Source organism: Bombus fervidus, chromosome 2 (assembly GCF_041682495.2).
Source record: "Bombus fervidus isolate BK054 chromosome 2, iyBomFerv1, whole genome shotgun sequence".
Classification (NCBI taxonomy): domain Eukaryota; kingdom Metazoa; phylum Arthropoda; class Insecta; order Hymenoptera; family Apidae; genus Bombus; species Bombus fervidus.
Window position 1 is genome coordinate 4,554,010 of NC_091518.1, and position 25,229 is coordinate 4,579,238.

Sequence of the window (25,229 nt, forward strand, 5' to 3'; positions counted from 1 at the left end):
GCAGCAGTTTGCGATCGTTGCTGGTTATTTTATCGATGAACGCGCACGAGAGCCCGCATCCATCCTGGTCGAGACGATATGGCATTTAAATATAATGTTTCGCGCGCAAGCGCGCATATCGTACCTCGCTACAAACTCCTTTTCAAATTGCATATCAGGTACGATCGAGTGTTGCGAGTATACCAATCTTCCGACGATGAATAATTCATTGTGTAAATAATTCATAAATCACTATATAAGCTTGCCGGACGGTGAGCCAGAATCGTTCAAAAATTTCCAATGAGATTTTTTTTTCATCCATTCTTCCATCATCGCGATCTTTTATCTTCTACCTTCGATATTGTCCTAAAAGGTCTTCGGCTGTTTATCGTGTCAACTTCACCATAGATCTTGTTTCGTTGCTGCGCGTTAAAATATGCAAAATTTCCTCATTTGCCAAACAACAGTTTCCCACTTATTCGCGATATTTGCCAATTCGTATCTCGTTGATACTTTTGTTCCGTGTCTAGCGCGCGATACTCTGTCATTTGCGACGAATCTTTCCAGTTCTACGTCGCTCTTCGTAATTACTTAATCGCGGTAAAGTGGTAGAATCGGGGGCAAGTTCAACCTGTTTTATCTGCGATCTCGCATCGGTGTATCGCGAACGCTATGCAATGGGAATTCTTTACGCCTCGATAAGAAATCCGACCCACGAGGATGACGCTTAAAAATTCACCTTACGTATTCCATACCGTTTCTTTCGATCCGCGTCGTAACGGAGCCTGACGAGGTGCTTCGAAATTCTTCGGGCTGAACTTTCAAAGTGTACGCCAGCCTGCTCTCGTTTCTATGCTTATAGAAACATATGGGTAAGTACCTTGTGCCTCGTCCACTTTCCGAGGCATCGTATTTTATCGAACCGGCGTGAAAATGATAAAGCCACTGCTGATGCACGCATCCAGGTGAAAGGAAGAGGAGAAAGAGAGATAGAGGGGGCGCGAAAGGGGCGTTACATATAGCGATTGTATAGCGACGCATTAAAATATTCGGAATGTTATGCGGTCTGAGCGAGCAGAGTACGAGCAGTCGTCGAAAGCGTGGAGAGCACGGCAAGGCAAGGCAAAGGCAAGTCGAGGCACAGCATGGCCCGCACAGAACGGCGCACGAGGGCGGCGCGCGTTGCGCGTGTACAAATCATGCAAAGAATGACGCGGCATTGGCCCGCTCCCTCCCATCTTCGAGACGAAACTGTGCTGTCTCTACTCCCCTTTCTTTCTTTTCGTCTCCTCTTCTCTCCCTTCGGCTGTGCTATACAGTCGTTATATGCATCATAGAACTGGCATACGAAGGCGTGCAGTGTGGGAGACCTCATGCTGCACAGCCCTCGATGCGGTCGTTGCATATTAACCGAGAACAACGTGCCGCATGCGCTTTCGTGAATCAGCATATCGCAAGTCACTCGCTTGTTTACCTGTTTGCTGCTTGCTTAAGCTACACCGGCTCCGACTAGCCCCAAATATCGTCCTTTCCGACCCATCGCGCTATTTGCTTGTTCGGCTTTCGATTCGCGCAAGCGACGATTCGACATTGCCAGGCGAAGACGGAGCATCGTGATGGTGCAAAATCGCGCGCAAACGCAACTGAAACTCTCCACTCGTATTCTCGACTTTGTCCGTCTTCTATTTCCAGCAGACATCGGACCTGGACACTTTGCTATGTAGACAGGATCTCGACCGACTGCAGAAGCTCGACGAAGATGACCCGGAGAAGGAGTCGAGGGAGTCCTCGGTGCAAATGGAGGACTTCTTCGAGGTTGGTGGGCCGGTGTGTCGACCGCAGGCGAGCTTCGTCTCGTCGAGGAGTCAACCGGCGGGAAACGACGACGATGTGTTCCTCAGGCCGCCGCTCTGGGAGGATATTACCTCGAGTATACAAAAACTGGACCCGGAGAACGCCGACATGCTGGGCTCGCAGTCGCACGTCAAAATGGAGACCGACGACGTCTCGTCGCCGGTATTGTCGCCTGTCGAGATCAAAACCGAGCCGCTACCTCCGCCACCGACCTTGCACCTTCTCGAAGGACCCGCTTCGAACTCGGTGTCGGGCTACGCGAACGGTCATCCGAACCCTCCGACCGGCCCGCAAGTTGTTCATCACCGGACCGCGCCTGCCGCTTTCAAGACTTTTCCCCCTAACAACAACAACAACAGTAATAACAACAATAACAACAACACGAGCGCCAATAACAACAGTACCGGTACCGCCAACAACGCCAATGGCAACGGTAACAACAATAGCAACAACAACGCCAATGCGAACGGTAACAGCAACAGCAGCAACAATAACGGTACCGGGAACAGCAACAACAATAACAACAACAACGACTCGACGACGACTCACCACGGAGGCGGGAATCAGATCGGTGGCAGCGCGACGTCACCGCTCTACGGCTCGATGACTAGGTTAATGTACATTTCCCCGCTCACGCCGCCGATTTCCGATCCTGGATCTCCGATAGGGGCTCCACCGAGGCGGACGCCGCCTCCACCCTATCCACAGCCGTCCATTATGAATGCTCCTCATAGGATTCAGGCCCCGAGCATCACCACGAAATTCAACAGGCGAAACAATCCCGAGCTAGAAAAGAGACGCGTTCATCACTGTGATTTCATAGGTAAGTGTTGCGTTGCTTTGGTAATCGTCAACGTACTTGTATACGCTTCGTCGAGTCTTTTTATCCGCAGCAGATGTATTGGTAACCGACTCCTAAAGGCGCTTAATGGCACACATACGGTACATAGCGTACGTGTATAATATCATAATTGTGAGAAGTCTAAACGCGTCGAGCGTGCGAGCTACGGGTACGATCGGATGACGCGATGCTTTCATTGTCAGAGAAACGGTAGCAACGCTCACGGTATTGGTAACTATTTCGTTTTGCAGGTTGTACAAAGGTCTACACGAAGAGTTCGCATTTAAAGGCGCATCAGCGGATACACACAGGTAAGTCGACTGCTTTCGCTGAACGTGCGAGCTTGCCGGATAACGGTTCGAGCTGCGTTTTAGGGGAAAACGGCATGTAGATGGAAAAAAGGAACGAGCGTGGAAATTAGATATGTAGCTCATCCACGCGGAGCGAAACGAAACGTTTGAAAGCGCGCGAGGTCGAGCGCTCGGCGTGGGCAGGGCGCGGTTCTCGCAGCCTCTCCTTCTTTCCAGCCTCTTTCTTCCTTTAACCTTCGTCTTCGTTCGACTCTCTTGTCCCCTCTGTTTTACCTTATCTATCTTATTCTCGTACACAGTGTATATTCGCTTTCGCAGAGTCTCCGATCTTTCTGTGCGTGCGCGCGGTGTCGCGCAAAGGAATCTCTATCATATGTAAACGTATAAGGAACGCACGGAGCGTGGTATGCGACACTCCGTTTCGTAGACTCGAGCTAGCGACCCACATCCTGTCCGTGTCCAAACACACTGCTCGCTAACGCGCTCGTACCTACACCTACGTGTATTTGTACACGGTCGAGCATGAAAGGGGTTTCTGGCTGTCTGCTAAAGCCACGCCACGCGCAATCTTCTCCAAAGCTGTTGTTGCGTGTTCTTCCGTCGTCGTCGCTTGACCGGGCATCGATGTTTCTGCATCACCGTCGCGTCACGTCGCGTCTGTTTGTTCAACTGTTTTATCGCGTATCGACGAAAAAGCATAAAACACGCTCCATGAGTCTCGTCCGTTTTGTAAACGAAATTTGCACGCGTTTCAGTTTCCCGAAAGCTTCTTTCTTCGTAACGTTTGCCTTTAACCGTTTGAGTCGCAGGACTGTTTGAAAAAACAGGGTCGAAATATCAACAGCAGCGCGATAGCGAAGAGAAACAAACGGCGCAATAGCGCTCGTTAGATTTGTTAGTTTTATGAAATACGTCTTTAGTATTATATATGCGTACTATCAGTTTATAAATATTTCGAGTTTTGTTCGATAAAAATTACTGAGCAGATAACAATGAAATACAAAATACTGTGAGTCGTCCGTTCAAATATACTCGAACTTTTCCATACAAAATCTAAACAGCACTGCTTGCGACTCAAACGGTTAAAATCGACGATTACTACGTCTAATCGAATTTTCTTCATCCTTCTTCGTCTATCCCGATGTCTACATCGTTTCTCTGCTAACGCGCCTTTTCACGAACGAAACGCAGCAAGTCGCGCGAAACCTTCGATCAGAATATCGAGGGACAAGATGTCGTTTCTTCGAAATTAGCGAATTCCGAGAAATCGACGTTGCAACATAACGATTTGTCGAGAAATACCGAATAAATGGTAAAAAGTCCGCTTTCGAGTACGTTGCTCGACCAGTGGATAGTCAAAATCTCGGCGATAGAGACGCATAAGCGCGTAACATCGGTTCGAAGCGGGAAAATTGGCGCGCGAATTCGAGGTACGCTCGTCTTCTGTGTAAACACGAACGCGAAAGCGGACGTATGTACGCGCGTACAGAGACGCGTATAGGCTCGCGCGAAGAAGAAAGGACGAGAGAGAGACGACGAATGCACGCGTGCCTGCTCGACAAGCTATCGCGGAATGCCTGCCAAAGGCGTTCGAACCACGATGTACCACTTTCCAATTGATACGTCGAGGTTTTGCGGTAACTCGTCATCGAGTACGCGAATCTTTCAATTGCGTTTCGAACCACGCAACTCGACCAACGCAGCGAAATTTCGACGATCTCGGCCCGATCAAGTCGATCCGAGTACGCGGTTACTTCTACCTTCCCCCTCCCTCTCTGCCTCGTTCGCCTGTCGAATTTTCTGTAGCGCGTCAATTTTCCCGACAGACTCCAGAGAGTAGGTACGATTTATCCTGGTTTACTTTCGTCGAAATGCCGCGCGTATATCTTGACGTCCGTTCGTTGATTTTCCAATTGGGAGAACAGAGATTTCATAGAAATCGCGATGATCGCGTAGCGGAGAAAACGGTAGCTCGAAATTCGAAGCAAGTAAAAATTGATCGCGAGACGAGGCAGAAGAAAGGAAAGGCGAGAACGCGATCGGTCGCTGAAATCCGAAAGGTGAATCGTAAGGGGTAAAGCAGTGGCGTAGTTGTCGGATTTGGAGCCTCGGGCACGTGGCTCTCGTCTTGAATGAACGAACGCAACGTCGAACCGCTCGCGCATAGGTCTCGGCGAGCCTGGCTTTCACGGGCGCTTGTCCTCTGGTCCGATGCACCTCGACACACACGCGCATGTAAATACGCGTACACGTGCGTATGCGTTTCTCTCGTCCCGTCCCGTCCCGTCCCGTCCCGTTCCGTTCCGTTACCGTCTCATCTCGTCCCATGGCGTCTGGTCCCGTGCTATCCCGTGCGTCCAGAAAGGAATATCGGCCGATCGCTCGTAAATTATATACCGTCCACGATGGAACGTCTATATTCGAGGATTGTTCGACCGGTCGTGAACGAACAGCGCGTCGCGTCGCGTCGCCCGATTCTTCGATCAACGCGAAGGTATTACGATATTAGTATTCTACTAATGTATTCGAATGCGTTATACCGCGTGTAAGCTGTACACGTTGCGTGCTTGTTAATAGGAAAATTTCGTGCTCGTTCACCGATTTCAGGGTTTCGCGCGAGACAACCTTGAGCAGTTGTTCGTTCTCGTTCGTTTGCAATATGTGTTATCAAAATTACAGAGCTCTGTACCGCTATAGAACGAGCGAACGAGACGTTCTCAAAGGTGTTCTCAAAGTCACTCTGAAACGATTCGATCGCGCTCGTTGAAAATACCATCTGTCGCAACGAAAATTCTAGTCTCACTGGACGAGGTATGCATAAACTGTGGAAGGTTCGAGAAACTCTCGTAAGACGAGCCACACGTAAGTAAGTACGTGGGATGAAACGCGCGCGTACCGTTCCCCGCGATATTCGCAGCCGATCATTCTACTCGTATAACGTTCTCATCGGTTATATCCGTTAGATAAAGGTTAATTTCCTAGTTTGCCGACAAAAGCGGTCATCTTCTTAGCTAGGAAACTGGAGGAGAGTGTGGCGATATTCGAAATGATATGGACGCGCGCTGCACTTATACGCGTGGATACGTTCGCTGGAGGTCAGAGTGTTGGTTGCACGTCGAATCGTGGAAGGAACACGCAAGCCAACGCAAGGCAACGCGACGCGACTTTACGCGCGTGTATACATACTTACCGACCAAGTACCAATACGTGGACGGTAGAAGCACTCGCGCGTATGTAGAGACAACCGATTGGCACGTATGCGAGGCTAAGTCTCACGGTGTAGGGTGCGCGAACACGAGGCGAGCAACATTCCTACCTCATCCATGCTTTCAACTTTGGCAACCTTCTAGCCTGCGTGTTTGTCCGCTGTTGTTTCGCCGCCTCTAAAACCCGACGATCGGCCTCTTGCAGCGAAATGTTCGCGATCGCTGCTTCTAACGGTGTTTCTCGATCGTGAACGAGCGACCGACGAAAATCGAACTTACGAGGAAACGATAAAGAGAAAGAGAAGCAGAACCGCTGCGCGGATATATACGGGTTATACCGTACGAGTTTCGAGAACGAGACCGTTGGGGATCGTGAGACGCTGCGAATGCCAGACACCGTACCGCGGTGAAAGTGATCCGAAATTAACGGGGACGCCTCGAGGTTCGTAGGCGTCGTCGAGCCAACGGGCACACTCGATTCAACGATACCTTCCATCTGGAACGTTATCAACATCGTAAAAATTCGTACCGACCGGGTAGACACACGGATACGATGAACCGATCGAGTCTCGAGACGAGCGCTGTTTCGTTTCCTATTTCCATTTTGTTGCGTAGAAAGTCGCGGTAACGATGCTGCAAAAAGACACATAAAGTAACGCGACGAGTATCTGCTCTCGAGATGGAGCTCATGCCGTGAAGCGGGAACACGTCTCGTTGAACATCGCTGGGAAAAACACGGTCGTCGGGCAAAAACGGAATTGGCGTTAAACTCGTGTTATTCGCTGAAAGCGTGAAAAACTGGACTCAGTCTCAACCACGATCCGAGAGTAATTGATCGAATGACTTAATACGAGTAACTTGTCGATTAGATGACGACACGCGTGCAACGTGTATCGTCCTTGTCAACGTCGTTGTCATCGTCCTTCGATCGCTCTATTTCGTTTCGTACGATTAATTCTCCGTTCGAAGGATAAATCGATTGCCGCGAATCTCGCAACGAGACTTGTGTCGCCGAAGATACTACGATACGAAGACACGGCACGCGACAGACACGGCTAGACGACGAGAGAAAAAAAGCTATTACCGGAAAGCTGGTTCGGGCCTTTTCTCTTCGGCGCAGCCGACGCGGACACGATGTCTCGAAGAAATCGCCGCGGAATTCTCATGAACGAGCAATACCGTGAATGGATGCCGTTCGTGGTGGTAATACCGATTATTGTATGGGAGTCGTGCGTGTGGCTAAGACCGGTTGGGGTCGTCTCCATAGCGAGACCGAGCTGTGTTCCATACGGCAGAACGAGTCACCGGCATGCGTGGGCGTATTTCTCAGCTATCGAGTCTTCTCGCTCGTTATTTTCCGATGCTTACTTCTATTGCCGCCCCAAACGATTTTCTCGATTCCGTGCCGAGATTCCACGTGTCTCCGACCACTTTCAATACGGCCTTACCAAAATGCCTTTTATCGCCTTTCGTCCAATCCTGTTTGGTTTTTTTCTTTGGTCCACTTATCAACGTCGAATTCCGAATTCGTGAACGTTCGGCATAGCTCGCGAGAACTATCACCGGAATGCGCGAAAGCTGTAAAATACTCGAGTGACCAAGAGCGATCGTGGGATCCTTGTCTGCGAGTTCCGAGCACATACCTGTTTGTTGACAACAGACGCGGCTCGGAGAAACTCGTCTAAATAGCGTTTCCCGCGTCAGCCGTGAAAGGACACGTTCCGCCAAGTTAATTAGTACGAGTAATTGGAATGCGAATAAATAGAATGATTATCGGTCGTGCAATCGGCATTTACACGTTTACAATTTACTCGACGGATTCGTTTGCTTTCTTTCCGTTTCGACGATTATCGGGGAAAAAATGGTCGATCGATGATTAAATGTAGAATCGTATGTAGAAAAGGCAAGTAAGGGTAGGGCGTATGTGAAAGAGGACACGAAGGAGGAAGCGTGGCGCGTTGAATGGTATCGATTGAAAGGAAAGAGAAGAAAAGGGGGCGAAAGGGAGACGACGCGATGGGTTGCAAGCGCACGGCGAACAGAATTCCAGAGATTCGGAGAGAGGAAACGCGAGGTAAGGGGGCGAGATCGGTCGAGACAGCAGCGGTGGTGCACGATTCATCGGTAGTTGGGCCAAGGAAAGGGACCTATTAAAGAACAAAGCGGTGCTCTTTGCGACGGCGATAGATGTACGAAGTACCTTAGGCTACGAGAGATGCCGCGTTGACCTTTAACTGTACCCGCATGCCGCAATACGCTCACCTGTATTCTAGCGCAATCCGTTCGCGTTCTCGCTGCGCCGCGCCGATCCTGCTTCTGCTCCTGCTCCTGCTTTTGCTCTTCGCCTCGTCTCGTCCCACCTCGCCTCGCCTCGCCTCACCTCGCCTCGCCTCACCACACCGCGCCTCGCCTCACCTCACCACACCGCGCCTCACCTCGCCTCGCCTCATCGCGCCGCGCCTCTCCTCACCTCACCTCACCTCACCGCCGCGCCGCGCCCCGCCCTGTCCCAACTGTCTTCACCTCTCTTCATCTGGCCTCGCCTAGCTACAGTTCGTTCTATCTCACCTCACCTAGCTTCGCTTGGTTGCAACCGAGGCAACGGTCCCAAGATGCATACGCTTCGAGTCCAGTTAACTTTTCTCCAGCGCGAAAACCGCGCTTTCCTTCGAACGAAATCCCGCTTCGCCCCGTTAACCCGGAAAGTTACGCTAACCTAACCAATTACATACGCGATATTCGCATAGTAAAGGGTCCAGTGTTTGAATCTCATCGCGTTAATCTAGCGAATTTTAATCGGTCATTCGCCCAACGGTATAGAAGGTCGTTTTGTGCCGCGTTACAAACGCAAACGCAAAAAATTCCTTAGACTACGCCTCTAGCAAAAATTACAAAGCATCGATACGCATTGTATCCGTTTTTGTTGCAGGTGAAAAACCGTACCAGTGTCAGTGGCCAGAGTGCGAATGGCGATTCGCCAGAAGCGACGAATTAACTCGTCACTATCGAAAGCACACCGGTGCGAAGCCCTTCAAGTGTGCCGTGTGCGAGCGTTCCTTCGCCAGAAGCGATCACCTAGCACTCCACATGAAACGGCATCTTCCGAAGCAGCACGCCAAGTGACCATACCGCTCTTCCGAGATTCCATCTCCGTCTCCGTCTCCGTCTTCGTCTTCGTCTTCGTCTTCGTCGAACGACTCTTCGAGTGTACGCGTTCCTAACTATGCCGATCTCTTCGAGCCTCTCCCAGATTACCAGGAAGAAATTTGCAAACTTAACTCTTTCTTTTAATCCAGCTCGAATTCGAGTATTGGGTCGAAAATCCTTGGAGAGTCTCTATGCGCGTTTCTCTTATTCCTAATTATATTTTCGTTCAAACCGATTTCGCGATATTTCGAATTGTCATTCTTATTTTCGGTTACATTTTCGTGGACAGTGATTGGAGAGTAATCGTATAAACAAACGAGTGTCATGGCGAACGAAGAATCTTTGATTGAATCTTTCGTTGACTTCAACGATGCGTGAGACGACGAGAAGGCTTTCGATAGTTTCGATCGCTGCTTTTTACGAATGTTAATCGCTTCTCTCGATACACGATAATCGTCGAGATAATAGCTTATTTACCGCTCGTGATTACGAATACGTTACCGTGTTTGTTCGCCCGATACGATGAAAGGCATACACGCAGTTACGATCGTAGTGGCTGGACCACTACCACTCTACTACGTGTTTTCTGCTGTTTCAAGATAGTCGTTTTTAAATAAATGTTAACGATAAATATAAATTGCATTTAGCGCTGAGACTTTAGATTTCGAAAGTTTTGTCGCATTGCGAAGTTTCGTTCGTTGCCCGAACTACGCCATAGACGTAATAAAAACAAACGAAATGTCAGGTACGTAATTTGCAGATTCGTATATCTATCGACGTTAGAGCGAACATTTCTGTCTCAAATTCTCTTGAAATGCGAGGTAAATCTTTAATTGGTAACGTTCATCGGTGTGGACGACTCGTGAGTAAAATCGTCTAATTTTAATTCGGCCTGCGTTCTATGGTTGAAAGTTTTCGGCAATTCCACCTGTCGCTAACGAGCATGTTCCGATTTACTACGATATATTTATGTAGATCGTTCTACTTTCGGCCGTATAATTTACAATTTACGTTGACTCGTTGACGTGTAAAATATCTTCTTCTTGAAATCCGATGTTCGTGCAAAGGTCAACTGAACGCGCGTTGTTCAATCGACGAGACGACATTGCAGCAGAAATGTAATTTTTCGAGAGTGTGAGTAATTTTGAGCAACTGTATCGTTAAAATGTTCGTCGGTGATAGATATTAAAATTCCGTCTATTTCGTTCGTGCGAGGCGAACGAGTAAATCGAGCAAACGTTCGAACACGGAGCAATCAGACGTGAGAAAGGCTAAATTTTTTGCGAGAACGGCTGCTGCTAGCAGTATAATGGCATCTATTTTGTACTAAGCTAACCACAGTAGCGAGGGAGCCGATTGCAAGAGGACGCGAACGTCGATAAGAATGCGCATAGAAAATTCTCCGCTCCGAAGAAAGCGTTAATTTATTTGCCTGTGTACATAATGAGTATATGTCTATAACGAGTTAAGTTGAGAAGTGGTTTGTTCACTGGTGATCTTTTTATCGCGATTTTTCGTCGCTCGCATTCGTTTGCATCGAATCCCCTCCGTTCCGCAACGAGGAAAGTCAATCTAGGTTTTGTCGAACCATCGCTAGATCCATAACCATGCTCTCGATACGACTTACGCGAGAAGAGTCGATTTATTATAGTGATGCCTTATGTACAAATTCGTTTAGGTACGTTTCGTCTACGTATATGTGTATATTATATGTATGTATATGTATATTGTATACGTGTTTAAGTATGTACGTATACACATGTGTATGCATATAAATATAAATATACGTATAATCGTCACGCCGCATTCTTTGCGGCTAAAAGGTCTATGCACTTTTATGTGTGTATACGTGTAAAAAAGCGATGCATATCCAATACGTATGTAGTTAGTGTAATATTATCTGTATAATATGCGATTTAAATATTTGAACCGGTAACTTTCGCGTCGATTCTGCGATTTTATCTTATTTACATTCGCGAAAAATGGTACGCGTAATATATACATACTTAGATACGATAGATAACAAAACTACGATTTTCCTTAATCGTGAGTTAAAAACGAAAAAAAGAGATTTTCGCGAAGCAATGTAATATCTTCCCTTTTGTTCCTCGTCGTGTTTTTTTTTTTCTTTCTGATCTCTGTATTCTTTTCGTTTTTCCTTCCTTCCTTTCTTTCTTCTTATTCGGCTATCCTAAATGAAATGTGAAAGGCTAACGCACAACTAGTTGCAAAAACGTACGTATTATAACAATTATTCTATGATTTACCGTTTTCTACTACGGAAACAACTGTAAATGTTTGCGTTTAACTTAAAAATGTCACGTTTCGGTTTCCAATTACTTCCGATAGCCAATTTTGCCTTCCTCTTATATTCGAAAGTACTATTTGAAAAACAACAAATTCACAAACGTATATAAATATTCACGAATCTATGCTATTAATTATGCTAACACTCTTCGAGATAAAGGGTTAAATCTGCTTCGCGACTTTTTAACCCGCATTACCTCATTTTTTCGGCACTCTTCTTCCATGTCTGATCTTCGATCAATCCGTTCGCTAGGCCAACATTAATCTTAACACAGATATACCTCATTTACCGAAATAGAAAATTCAAGGCTGTTGTGACGAAATTTCACGCATTTTCCTACACGATTTCCTAGAATTTTGTTCATAATGTTTGTAAATCGCTGTAATTTGTGTGTTGTGTAATTTAAATATATCACGATATATACGTATTATATTATCGCAAATAAACGCGTTTAATTATCCGCATTTATATTCATTATCATATTCAAAGTCTGTTACGATTAAGAATTTCATCGCAGCTATTTCACAAAGTATGTAATAGACAATGATGTAAAAAATTATTTTGCGTCGGAGGTATGTATATGCCACTACACTTGATAAGCATTTATTTCTCGCAGCATATACATAAATTCATTTTTTCATTTGCATGCATAGAATAACGGTTTGTTTTTTTTCCACAAACAACGTTTAAATAATGCGCAAGTCAGAACGAATCTTCCACAAAAAATATATTATGTGAAATTTACATCAATCTGCGTAATATAACTATGTAAATTGTATCATCGATAAACAAACTTTTTGGTTGAAACTTTTGATGTGTTATTCGATTCGATTCTAACCTATATTTGATACGAAACTCGATGTTCGGAGCAAGATAAAGGTAATAAGGTACGATACCACTCAATGTGACCATATCTGTATAAATAAAATATGAAAGCCCTAGCAAGAGACATATATTTCTCATTTGGGAACATTTGAAAGTGTATTGCAAAATTCCCCTAGATTTCTAGTTAGTTGCTGGACAAAAAACTCGTAGAATCTAATCGATGAGAGACCTAATGCAGCAGGTGGCGCCATCTAAAAAACGGTAGAAAGATCAGAAAGTATTGTATTATAGAAAGAAGTAAAACATGGATGTGGATACAGCGAGCGATAATACGTCCATCGATGACAAGATAGACGATTTTTGTGAGAATCCAACGAGAGATGCTCTAACAGAAGGTCTTATGAGTCTTTTGAAACCTACAGTGGATCAATTAGATGAAAGAATTCGTGCCACAAGGTATGTAACGTTTTTTTCTTAAATATGTAATGCGGTATAGATGTAAACATTCGACATGTTATTGATATAATGTTTCAAAGTTTTTCGAAATACTTGAGTACACAATCTTTTGACTTTTTACTTATTTTGAAATTCATTGATTTCCACAGGATATGTCAAATAGAATTAAAACAACGGATTGAATCGTTGACGGAAGAATTGCAGAGGATCAACGAAATATTGCAGTGTCCACTGGAAACAGATTCTTATGTTAAAAAGTTGATTAACGCTAAACATAAAATCACAATTGTTAGTAACATTTTACAAAGTACGCAAGAGCGATTGAATAAAATTCACCAAGCAGTGGAGAAAAATACAGTAAAAAGGAAAGCTTTACTGGATCGTAGCTCTCCATATGGTACTGCCTCTAATATTTTAAATACAGAAGAACAAGTGGAAATAGAAAAAGGGGCTAACGTTTCTAAAGAATATGAATGAAGCACGATAGTATGTGTAAAATAATTGTGATACGTCCCTCTTTAGCTTTGTCTTTAATTTAGAAATATCTAAGAAAGGAACAAATTGTACAAAAATTCTTCTATATATTTTCCATGTATCATGAATACACCGATAGTTAGATTATCGGATAAAGATTTGGAATCAGTTTACGAACCTTCAGAGGATTCCTTCCTCTTGATAGATGCCTTAGAAGCTGATTTAGAGGTCCTAAAAGTTACAAAACCTGTGATGTGCTTAGAGATAGGTAGTGGATCTGGTATTGTAATTACGGCTCTGGCAATGGCATTGAAGAAACACTGCCAGTCTTACCATCTTGCGATCGACATCAATATCGATGCGTGTAAAATTTCAAAGAAAACTGCTGCCGAAAATTTGGTAGAGATAGATATCGTACAGATGGATTTATTAAACTGCATACGTAGCGATAGCGTTTTTGATATCGTGATATTCAATCCACCGTATGTGGTGACCAGCGACGATGAAATTTCTAACGGGCAGATTTTGTTCAAAGCATGGGCAGGTGGTACAAATGGTAGAAAAGTTATGGAACGAGTGTTCCCCAAAATTCCTGATATTCTATCAAACACTGGAGTATTTTATCTGTTAGTTATTAAAGAGAACGATCCCGAAAACATTTTACGTACATTTATGGATTTGAACATGGTAGGCAAGATAGTAGCAGAAAGAAAAATCAGGGGAGAGCATTTGTATATATTACGTTTTACGAAAATAAAATAGCAGTATATGTGTATATATGTATATCTTGTTTGTGTACATGTTTGTACCTGATTGATTAAGGGAATTCCTTTAACGAAAGAAGCAGTTAAAGAGCGTTTCAATTTTCGTTGTTCCATTTTTTATTTCATACAGTCGATGATTATATGACACATAATACGCGTGGTTGATGAAATTTTGTACAAATTTATAAAGTATGAATATAAATCGTCGGTTAAGAGCTAAAATCTAAACAGACGATAAAGATGTGAACATAAAGCGAGAGAATTATTTGTTAATACTTATGATTTGTATACATATATTTTACTTGCCATATTGTAAAGTTATTCTTAATCGTAAAGTTTGTTGTACTTGTTAACGATCGGTCGTATCTCTAACGATGCGAAGGAAAACGACAGTTCAGCGAAACATGAAATCAAACAACAAATACTATAAGCGTACGACGATTTTCTCGCTATTGTTATATATATATATATACTTATGTATTTGCGTACCATTGTCGAACGGCGTTTATCGTCAAAACACCGTTGTAAATAACAGGTATATTTGACACTTTACAAGTACTATGTTTGAAATTTGCCGTCGCTTCGTGTTTAAAATAAAAAAACTTAATTTTAGTTTTATTGAAGTACGACAGTTAGACATCTGAAACTTCGGCACAAGAGAAATATGGCGTGAAATTGACATTACCAGTATTAAAACGAAACTACGTGATATAACCGATATAAATAAAGCGAAAATACGTGGTTGTTATGCCCCGAGAAATGTCGCAAGGATGCTATACCGCGATCATAAAGTGTTTTTCGCGTCATCGATTCTCTCTTGTGTGCAGCTTGTCATTCTAGATTACGAACGATGAAGATGAAACCTAATACGAAAGACAGGCACGTTAGGAAGCCGATAGCTTGTAACGAAAGATACGAACGCTAACGGATAGTCGTGATCGTAGCGTCAGTCGATCAGCCGTGATCATTTGTCGAAACCGAGTGAAATTTCTACGAATAGATGACTTTCGATCCGTATACTCGTTGTAACTTAACGTAAAGCGTAACTGCACTGATAGTAGTGACGAGAATGGTAGTCAAGAAAAACGAGATTGCGGTATAAAAGCCACTGTATGTCATGCAAACGTTCATTGAGCTTCTTGCAACTTCCTCAACGGCAGTTTCCTCGAGCTGTTCCAAAACTTGGTTGCTAGCTTTGCTCAAGTCATCCACCATGATTACTTTGAAGCCACGAGCGATGCGTATCGGATCCGAGAGTGGCATGGCCGAACTGTTCGATGTCGCGTTTGTCGATGTCGACATTATCGACCGGCGCCGTCTACCCGGTTCGATTTGCTGAAAAGACCAAGCAGTATAATGTTTTGATTTAAACTGATAACGAAATAGGTAAGTTACTGGAATATACATAACTGATTATTACGTTCGATTATTACAATTCCGTTGTAATGGGATTACCTGATTGGTATTTGAACATGGTTCGCAATCGGTCTTGCACAATTCCACGTTGCATTCGATGAACAGGTCCATCACATCGGGGAATTTAAAAGCTTGAAAGTACGCGTACGCGATAATCGATGCTCCCGTATTTCCGGTATCGTTTGTCTTTTGGAATGCACCGAATAATTTAGGTTTCAATATACATCCCATTTCGTCCGTCAGTTGTAACGTGTTGGTGGAAGATTCGTCGTGAGCAATACAGTCACGTACCTTAAAGTATACACATCCATCAGTACGGTTAAGAACGATAAAAACAGAAAGCGTTTTCGTTCGCATTACGAAAGCTGGTCGGTACCTGGAGATCGAAGGCGGGATCTCCTTCTACGGAAACGACCAAAGTCATGGTCTCTCCGATCTTAACGAGGCCATCGGCAGTAGGCGCGAACGGTCCCCTTCCCACTTGTATGTCCAACTTAGCGCTCGCTGTGTCACCGCTGAACGTTACTATTTCTTGATTCAACATGTCCACGGAGAAATTAACCGTCAAGGCTTTATTGATGTTTCCTTCCCAGAGGCAACGAACTCTGCGCACCGTGTCCCAAACTTCTTGTATACCTGGTTCGTTCTGAACGGAACGAAACGAAGAAAGAAACATCGAAGGAAAAATAAGTGACACGAACGTCATCGAAACGATGATAAGGAAGCATCGCGTCGTTTTGTAGTCGTACGAAACGGATCTACCTGTAAGACGAGTACGTTCTCCAAGTATGCTTGGCCAGCTTGCCCCGCGAAATCGTTGATGAATTGGGTGCCGCAGGAATTTAGATTCAACGTGAACGAATATCGAGTTTGTCCGGAATTCTGTGCCACGTACCTACAATCTGGATTCGTAAAAAATCCCTGCAAACGTACATAACGATGAATATCAGGTATCCCGTTGTTTACAATTTACAGTTAGCCATACGTTGCTCACCTTCGAATAAATGACTCCATCGAAGACGCGGTTGAACTCTATATTGATAGTCATCATAGTCTTGCTACACTGGACATCGAGAGCGTGAATATGCGGCGGGTGTTTCGAATCATCGTCTTCCGCGTTTCCCTCGCCCGTTCCAGAAGCGCTCGATTCTACGACAGAGAATGAAATTCGATTACGCTCACGTTATTCCGTGACTTTCGGCGTTCCGCTCTCGCCTCTGTAGTTTCATCGAGAGGAGAAAGCAACAGCCAAAGCTAACCCGAAGAAGAATGGCGCACCTTCTCCGCCAGGGCCGGTAGCAACTCCGGTCGGGGAGGTTCCAGGGGGGTTCACGACATTGGTTCCGCTGGTTGCACTGCCGGTGTTTTGAGGAGGAAACACTCCGCCAGGAGTAGAGGAAGGGTAGCTACTCGACGAGGAAGGATATCCAGCCCCGCCACTTTGATCGTAGGAATTGGCCCCGGTGCCAGCGGTCGGATAACCGTTGGTTATGGTATATCCATCGTTAAAAGCTGATCCTTGCGCGGATGGCACGTACGTAGGACTTGGCCTTTGAGTCGAATAACCATAAGTACTGGAGAAACCGGATGGCGTGGAGAATCTACCGGGTGCACTGGTGGTGAAGCCTGGTGTCGAGTAACCGTAACTGGTTGAGATTCCACCGGAGGCGGAGGGTTGTTGAGGAGTGGAGCTATACGGCGGAAAAGCGGTAGAGCCAGTGTTCGAATAGGTCGGTGTCGTGGTAGGACGAGGATTGTAAGAGGATGGTACGTAGGGTGATTGGTTGTTGGGTGGAAGATACGTCGATCTTTGGGTGGAGAACGGCGATGATTGTACGGTCGTGTAGGTTGGTTGCTGGCTGATCGAGGGCGCTTGGAAAGGTCGAGGTTTCTCCGGTGGTCTTTGCGTGCTATACGGTGGTAGATATCCTGGAGGATCCGACTGCTGACGAGCTGCAAAACGAACGATCTCGGCTGTGAGAATTCTTAATACGTCAGTGTATCAGCGCAGAGCATTCGAAAAGCCTCGCGATTCGACGTTCAACGACAACCTTTAAGTTCAAATGGTACGAGCCGCTGTACGAAAGTTCGGATCGCGTACCTCGATATCTGCGTTAGGCTCTCGTACTCGTAACACGCGCCTATTCTCTGATTTTAGGTGCATCGTTACACGTACTTACGAGCGCAACGCTCCTCGTTATTATATTGGAAATCCGATTAAAATGCCTCTATTAGATGTGAGTTTTGCCGTGTGATTTTATCGGTAATATGCTGTGAAACGGCTAATAAGCGTGCATTAGTGCGGATCCACGTTAAAATGTGGTTAATTGCATTTTCAAAATGACGGTTATTCTTCCGAACGATCTTACTACGATCGTCGAAAGTTTCGCAAATATCTTTTCAGAGCTTCCGGGTCACTGACTCGTCCAAATATCAGCACCGTTTTTGTTCGCCCTTAAACGCAGCTTTAACCTCTTCAGCGCCTCTCTACCTTTACACATGCATACGTATGTCGGAGATTTCCGCAGCAAAATGACCTAATTATCGTCGACGATTAACAAAATCGTAAAAAGCATGATTGGCGTATCAGAAGATTGAAGAGGTCGAAAGAGGATCGGTGAAAAGGTAAAGATTACTGGAGAACGCATTGCTTTGTGTTCTAATTTGCATTCTTTGTGTTCTAAGGTTTGCCTCTCAAGAGGGTAAGCTCCTTGTGGAGAACGTACGTTTACGTGCGCCCTGCCGGTAGATCCCTTGAATCCACTCTAGGATATTTTGCGCCATCACGTCTGCGGCCGATACCGGGGCAGCTCGCTGGATTCTCGAGTGTGCTAATGGATTTTAAACGATTACTTTGATCAAAACATTCGCAAACTTGTCATCCTACGATATCGCTTTCTTTCCTCCCGATAATGATCGTAGTCGAGGCAGACTCGACGATTCGATCTGTATCTTTCTTACCGACTGCGGATGACGACGTTCTCACGAACAACGCATGTCCCCCTGGCACGTATTCCTGGCACACGGCTACGGCCACGAGACCAGCAACGGTCAGCAACGCTGCGATCTTCTTCATCCTCTTTACCTGTAACCTATAACCATTTCTTTGACGACTCGTTTCTTCTCGTTCGTGGAAATATTTCAATGAATAAGTATAGTCGACAGATATAGTCGCCGTTCGGAGAAATATCGAACGAGGTCGTTAACGAAGATACGAAATCTTGTGTCTTTCGCGTGTACGTCTCAAGGACGCGAACTCGTTTCCTGCCATACGAGTAAAGACAATGGAGGGTGCAACCGGTTGTTATCCGGTTCGCTTGTCTTTGTGACGCGAAAGGCTAACGAGCGCCGTCCTAATTTACAATACGTAGCATTTTATCGCGAATATCGCGCGAAGCTTAGGACTTTCGTAGATACTACGTCACGCGAACGATAATTTTGTCTGATGCCGAATCGACGGTATCTCGGCTCGTTTCCACATAATTCATCGTTTCGACAGAAAGCTTAACGAGAGCATCTCGCAGAGTACAATCGTTAAACAGTTTTCTGGTCCCGAGAAAGGACGTTTCCACTATTGTTTCGCTCTTCTCACGTACGTGTGCCGGTCTTGCGACGTTTCGTCAGATCAGATTACGAGGAACCGGCAATCTCCTAGTCTCCTATCCGTGCTATAATTCGAGAAATTCGGTCGGAACACGAGTACGACTCGACCCGTGGCTAATCCGCTGTCGTTTACACGCAAAGGAGAAGCCTTTATACGAAGAGAAGAAGCTTCTTTACTCCATCCGCCTCCGGGTATATCTCAATACTCTGACGCAGTGTTTTGCCGAGTCAAGCGATTCTACGTAACTTCGCCTATTTCGGCGTTTGAAAAAGGTCGGTTTTCTCTTTTTTCTTATTTTGGACGGTGTTCAACGACGCAGAGAAAGTAAACACAATCGGTTCGGATAGGAATCGTTTTCGTGAGAAAATCGTATTACGCGCACGTGTTACGATCGCCAAGGTGACGAAGAGAGGACATTCCCAGCTTCCGTATGCCGGAAATCTCGAAAGAAACGAAACCATTAAGATTAACGGAACGTTTCGTTTTCTCCTCGTGACTCGAATCGACTCGATCGCGCTAATACAAGTGCGTGCTCGGTAGGAAAATTCGAAACACTGTCGCTTTTCACGAGTTACGAGAGGAATACCTGGCTGGATCTCCGGATGCTTTCCATCGATATCTCTCGGATGCAGATTCGATTCGTCGCGGCACGACGGTGAAACCGAATCGTGACGGTACTGTGCATACTCGGCCGATCGATCGTGCGCTCGTCACGCTGATAGCGGACGTGTTCCGATCACGACGCGCTGTTCTTCCCTCAGAAACACCCGCGCGTTGTCCACCGTTCGTTGCTTGCCGTTCCTTGTTCGTCGTTTCCCGTTTCTCGTTCGGGCAAAGGTTCGAGAAGTGAACCGGCGCGCCGCGAGTCGTCGTGCTTCACCGAGGTGAAAGGTGAAAGTCGCGCTAGCCTCGAGGATGGAACACGCTGCTGATGCCTTTGCACAGTCCGCGTGGTCGTCGTACGGCGTCGCGTTAATGCGATACGCGCGCCGTTTCTTCCTTCCATTTTCGTCGATGAAATCAGATTTTCTATTTCAATTTTCATCAACCGTCGAAGAATCCACTCGGCTGCCTCATTGGTGGAACGCGGTGTGTACGTACGCGTGGAGACGTAGCGCGTACAAACAGTGCCTTCTCCGCGTCCTATTCATTAAAATACAATTCGCGTGAGAACAGCGTAGAGGGGACTCAACGACGTGTTAGGAATTGCGCTCAAAGTTCGCTAAACGATGCGTCGAGACAACAGGCTGTCCCGACGATTAGTCGCATAACGCGAAATTAATAATCGCGCTATCCGATGAGCCAACCGTGTTTGCGAATCGATCGTTAAAACACGTGGTTGATCGACTTTGAACCTGCCGTATTGTACGAAGCTTCTCAGTAATTTTCTTACGAAACGATGTCTTGGTGATTGTTAATAGTATAATTAATATATTGGAAAATAATACAGAGGAAACGACAGGTGGATAAATTATTTGATTCCGTGGAACGCTGGTCTGATTCGTTTCTTCATCGTTCTTTTTTTTTTTTTTAATTGAACATTATGCTTTTTGTTCGATATCCTTTTAGATCATAAAAAGGCAAATTCATTGGCCTCGTTAAACGTACCGATCATTTAATCCGAAATTATTCCAGTTGACATATTTCGAACAAAAATTATTTCCCTGTAATTCGTTTGTTGTGTGGGAACAATGTCTCCGGTATTTGAATAAATTCACTCGAAGAGTAATACGACGCGGTACGTTCGATCTAAATAACTGCGAAACGATCGGTTCGTCAGGTTAACGAGATCGGTGAATTTGTTTTTTAAGCTCTAAAAGGGTATCGAACTAAAAGTATAAGGTTCGATCAAAAGAAAAAAAAAAAAAATGACGAAAGTAACGAAATCTCGTAATAAGCGTCCTGCAGAACCAATCAATTTGTCTCTCTATCATTTTTTCGTGTTATTAATAATTACAGAGATATCGCTTTGTAACAGATTCATTGAGACACCCTGTATATCGAACACATAATTGTACAGCATCACGCGCTAAAGGTATCGCGGCCGAGTGGAAAGAAATGGAAAATATATGGTAATGATATGCGTGGGAACGTCCCAATTTGTAAATATTTATATAGAAATTAAAATAAGAGCGCGTTGCACAAATGAGATTGCGATTATATTAGAATAGAGCGGCGCATGATTCCGTGACTAGCTGGTCGATAACGAGCGCGATAGCGATACAGATACACAGATGCGATTGCCCGGTATTCCTATATCTCCGATATAAATACATCTGACAACGTTGTCCAGCGAAATTTCTATCATTTTCCCGATCCTCGGGTGGTTTTTGTCCCGTTCCGCTGACATTGAAAATAAAAGGAACAAGAAGACGATCGGAGAAAGTTTTTCTGATATTCTCCTTTTTTATTCATCCACGATGATGGAGAATTCGGCTAATGGATCTCGTTATCGGATTCGGACAATCTGGGTATCATGTTTCCCAGGCAAAATATTTCAGGAAATTACGACCGCCATCACCCGTCACGAAACTCGTACACACTCGCCTGATGATTCTTTTATGTCATACCTATTAGCAAGGTAATAGGATATTTGATCGGCCTTTCTCTTTTAACGTGCGAACTTAATATCGTATTATCGCGAACGATTAAAATCGATGACGATGCGTCGACTGTTTACATGCACATCCTCCGCATGTTTGTAAATAATTTCGCAATATCGTTCAGACGCCATATACGGTACGAGCGATACGCGAACAACGCAGCTGACGTTCGGAAGCTGATTCGTCCAATTCTAAACTCGTCTCGCTCGAGAAGCTCGGAGAAGCCTGCAGGGTGTGCAGCGTGCAGTAATTGCGAGCAACGGGTTCACGTCGGTAACGCAGTAGCGCGATTATCATAGGGAAATTTGTCAGGTTTGTAAACAGCGGTTTGTAGAGTTTGCAAAGTTGGTAGGGGCTAAAGTGGTCATTTGCGGCAGCGCGATTGAGCAAGTGTAACGTGCACTTGAGATGCTGTGGTTTCGTTTCTGCGCCTCCATTTTTCGACTGGATGCGCCAGCTTAATAAGATGACGGAACGTTGCTCGTTCATTATCCGCATTTCGTAACAAGTCTCGCGCTAGACACAAGCTGCGCCGTCCGAGATCGACCAAACGACCGTTTCTTACGCGTTAACGATACAGCTGATCGACGCACAGTGCACGGAGACCGCCGAATCATCCTCGAAAGCGAATCCTCCAACTTCCCGTTGCGTTAAACCGAGCAGTCTTCTTTTCAAAATACCCGAACGTTTTAGTTTACACGCCTAAGCGGAAACCATTAACGCCTCGAAAACAAGCGGTGAAAGCGAGCTACGACGTTTCGAAGATTATCTAAAGAAGCTATAGACAAAAAAATTATTGTAGCGCTATCGGACGTTAATCATGCTAACGAGAAGGGACAAGAGCGGAGAGCAGAAGAGCGTTTGGAGGTGGCTGCGAGTTGCGAGAGATCTGCTAGTGAAAACTGGCAGTTACGTCCGATAGGTCTGGGTTACGAGGACATCGATTGCCTTACGAGTCGTGAAACGCGATGCGCGCGGGTCTTTGTGTGCACGCGCGCGCGCGCGCGCGCAAATTGTTCCTCGTGGTTTCTACTTCGCAATGTCAGCCGGAGGCGGATCGACGACGAGGTCGCGTCGAACAGCCGGTTCGAACCTTTTTCTAAAACTGGTACGCGAAGGCGTATTTGTCTCTAAATGCGGTGTGGCGATCGTGTAATTCGATAGAATTCGGAAACGCTGCGGCAAGTTGGAGCGTGAATCGAATGTCGCAAAAAAGATTTTCGAGATGTCTGACCGAGTCTCTTTAGAAATGACAAATGTTTAGAACGTAACATAGGTTAGGTGTCGAGCGGAACTAGGGTAACTGTTTTCGCGTTCTACGGAAGCATAGGCTCCGTGGTTTCTCGATCGATAATAATTTTCTCGCCGAGTTGCGACAACGTTCGAATCGTGTTTCGCAATTCGAAGATTGTCTGTGATTTTCAGAGGGAACTCTACCGTCTCACGTTCGCCGTGTTACAACGGTCAAATCGTTGAATCGTTGAAACAGGGTATTGCCGGCTAATTAGGATAATTACCTTCCGTTGGTTCTTACCGGCAAAAGATGACGTACCGTGAAACTAGCGAAAGATGATATAATGGAATCTAGTAAAACAGAAAATACGTTCGAATTATACGCGAAGAATTTAATTGTTCTCCGCGAGTAACAAACATATCGAGGAACATTGATTTTTACGTGGAAAAAGTACCGAGAAATCGGCCTTCTCGCGACCTTCGCCACGGAGAAAGCCGAGAGGATTCGACTCGTCAAAAGCATCGGCCACGTTAGAAGGCGGCGATCATCCACGCGATTGCGATCCGACAAAATCACACAGTCGATTACTCAAATATTTCGAAAGATCTCATGCTCCTTCGTATCGTTTTCGGAAAACTTTCCCTTTCCGCTTCTTCTCGATGATATATGACTTTCTCTATAGGTGCGGACACTTAGGACTTGGTCTCGCTCCTGGCGACGAGAAACGTTAAACGAAGATTGCAGCATCTACGTCTCGAGTTCTTTCTACAGCAAATGAAGTTACGTCATTTTATTGGTCAAAGAACGCGCGAAGGAATTTTTTCACGCGTGCTTTGCTACCTTCGACCTGGATTCGAACGAGAGATGCCAAGGGTCGGTAAAGGAGGAAAAACCTGAGTACCACTGATCTAACGATTATCGTGGAGTCGCGGATACATAGCGGATGTATCGCGATGTACGTAAGCATGCACACAGCGCGCTTTCATCGGGATGCGGCTACCAAAATCAACCGTCTTCGTTTTGTCTCTCGCTCACGCTTTCGCTCTCGCTCTTACTCTCACTCTCGTTCTCGCTCCACGTTCTCGCGTTCGCTCGTCTGCCAGATCCTCGCGTTTGCTTATCGTTATCGACACTGCTTTCTTTCGTTCGGTGAATATCGGTCTTGGTGGAACCTGAATTTTGCACATTCTCAAAAGTATATTTATATCGCGTGCACGTGTCAAGAATTTCCTTTTGCAAAATAAAGCAACTAAACCGCAACTAAAGCAACCGTTCCATGCGTGGCGAACGTGAAGGCCGCGCAGTATCGAACCGAATTCGATTGCAGCCTCTGCGAGTTCCTCGTGCTGCGATTTGTAACTTTCCCACCGTTTCTCGTTATATCGACGTCGAATTTGTACGAACGATATAGCCGTTAAAAGGAAGAAAAAGCGAATCGATATACTCGCGTTTCGTTTAAAGTTGCGTGCAAGTTTTAACGTAAATAGTCTCGTTCGGTGTAGATTACAGTCACGGGTAACATCGGTCATTCCGCACACGAAACGTGGCTTTCTTCTTCGCGGTGCAATGAATTTGTATCTCTCCTTCCAAGTTCCACGCGTTTTCTACCGTGTGAAAATGCGACGCGTGCTCGCAAACGTCGCTACATTCGCTGGTTTTCGTTCTAGCGGAAACATCGATCGATTCGAGCGATTCCTATCGAGAGGAGTTTGCGAATATCGCGGACGATGCTCCGTGCGTTTGTCACCACGACGCTTTCTCCCCAGAGTTTGCTCGTGGTGGCGCGAACCGCGGACGATCGGGTTGAAATTTTCGATGAGAAAAGAAAAAAAAAAAAAAAAGAAAAGAAAAAATAAAGAAAGATAAAAATAGAAAATTGTAAAGAAATGGACGGAAACGAAATGCGAGCAAAGTTCAGACACTCACCTCGCAGCGAAATCCTTTTGACGGGAGACGAACACGAAGCCGATCTTCCCTCGTGATTCGTGCGGAAGATTTGCGTCGTGCACACGCTTGTGAGAAAGGTGAGAGTGAATAGCTGGGAGCATCTTCATTCAAGCTTTATATAGGTATTGTACCCCCTTTCCTAGCCGGTTTGTAGAAAGAGCGTGCCATCGCTGTAGCCTAGCGTAATTGTATCGTCAACAGGAGCAGCGACGAATCAGAAAAATGCATCGACGAAATTGCGTTATGCGAAAATTCCTCCA

At 45.4% G+C, this 25,229-nt stretch overlaps 3 protein-coding genes across 11 annotated transcripts in view; 2 read left to right on the plus strand and 1 right to left on the minus strand.

Annotated features, from left to right (window-relative positions):
- LOC139997877 (uncharacterized) overlaps positions 1–9,646 on the plus strand; it is a 42,528-nt gene extending 32,882 nt beyond the window's left edge. For 5 of the 8 annotated variants that reach the window (XM_072021909.2, XM_072021915.1, XM_072021911.1 and 2 more), the window contains 3 exons: positions 1,672–2,656; positions 2,926–2,985; positions 9,121–9,646. In XM_072021909.2, the coding sequence (XP_071878010.1) occupies positions 1,672–2,656; positions 2,926–2,985; positions 9,121–9,314 (1,239 nt within the window). In that variant the 3' untranslated portion in view covers positions 9,315–9,646. The remainder of the gene's footprint in view (positions 1–1,671; positions 2,657–2,925; positions 2,986–9,120) is intronic. The other 3 variants (XM_072021910.2, XM_072021912.1, XM_072021914.2) reach the window with 2 other exon arrangements.
- Positions 9,647–9,767: 121 nt separating this feature from the next.
- Positions 9,768–14,575, plus strand: Hemk2 (HemK methyltransferase 2). The gene is made up of 4 exons (XM_072021947.1): positions 9,768–12,533; positions 12,648–12,927; positions 13,077–13,401; positions 13,480–14,575. The coding sequence occupies exons 2-4, from the start codon at positions 12,776–12,778 to the stop codon at positions 14,161–14,163; spliced, it is 1,161 nt and encodes a 386-aa protein (XP_071878048.1). The 5' UTR covers positions 9,768–12,533; positions 12,648–12,775; the 3' UTR covers positions 14,164–14,575.
- On the minus strand, positions 14,259–25,229 carry LOC139997874 (uncharacterized). Of its 2 annotated transcripts, XM_072021900.1 has the most exons (9): positions 24,949–25,226; positions 18,543–18,673; positions 18,308–18,412; positions 16,860–17,534; positions 16,576–16,730; positions 16,344–16,502; positions 15,958–16,227; positions 15,621–15,872; positions 14,259–15,500 (listed from the first exon to the last, which is right to left on the minus strand). In XM_072021900.1, exons 1-9 carry the CDS (start codon positions 25,074–25,076, stop codon positions 15,156–15,158), a joined length of 2,220 nt encoding a protein of 739 aa, XP_071878001.1. In that variant the 5' UTR covers positions 25,077–25,226; the 3' UTR covers positions 14,259–15,155. The 2 variants fall into 2 exon arrangements, with proteins under 2 accessions (XP_071878001.1, XP_071878002.1); XM_072021901.1 differs by lacking the exon at positions 18,308–18,412 and having other exon boundaries at positions 24,949–25,229.

What these genes read in the sequence shown, in the direction of transcription:
- Hemk2 (XM_072021947.1), top strand. Translation starts at nt 12,776, where the DNA reads ATGGATGTGGATACAGCGAGCGATAATACGTCCATCGATGACAAGATA. An exon ending in GAAAGAATTCGTGCCACAAG is followed by an intron (nt 12,928 to 13,076) that starts GTATGTAACGTT and finishes TGATTTCCACAG; the next exon opens with GATATGTCAAATAGAATTAA. An exon ending in ACGTTTCTAAAGAATATGAA is followed by an intron (nt 13,402 to 13,479) that starts TGAAGCACGATA and finishes AATATCTAAGAA; the next exon opens with AGGAACAAATTGTACAAAAA.
- LOC139997874 (XM_072021900.1), bottom strand. Translation starts at nt 25,076, where the DNA reads ATGAAGATGCTCCCAGCTATTCACTCTCACCTTTCTCACAAGCGTGTG. An exon ending in CCGGCAGGGCGCACGTAAAC is followed by an intron (nt 17,535 to 18,307) that starts GTACGTTCTCCA and finishes TTCGTTTTGCAG; the next exon opens with CTCGTCAGCAGTCGGATCCT. An exon ending in ATCCCGCCTTCGATCTCCAG is followed by an intron (nt 15,873 to 15,957) that starts GTACCGACCAGC and finishes GTATACTTTAAG; the next exon opens with GTACGTGACTGTATTGCTCA.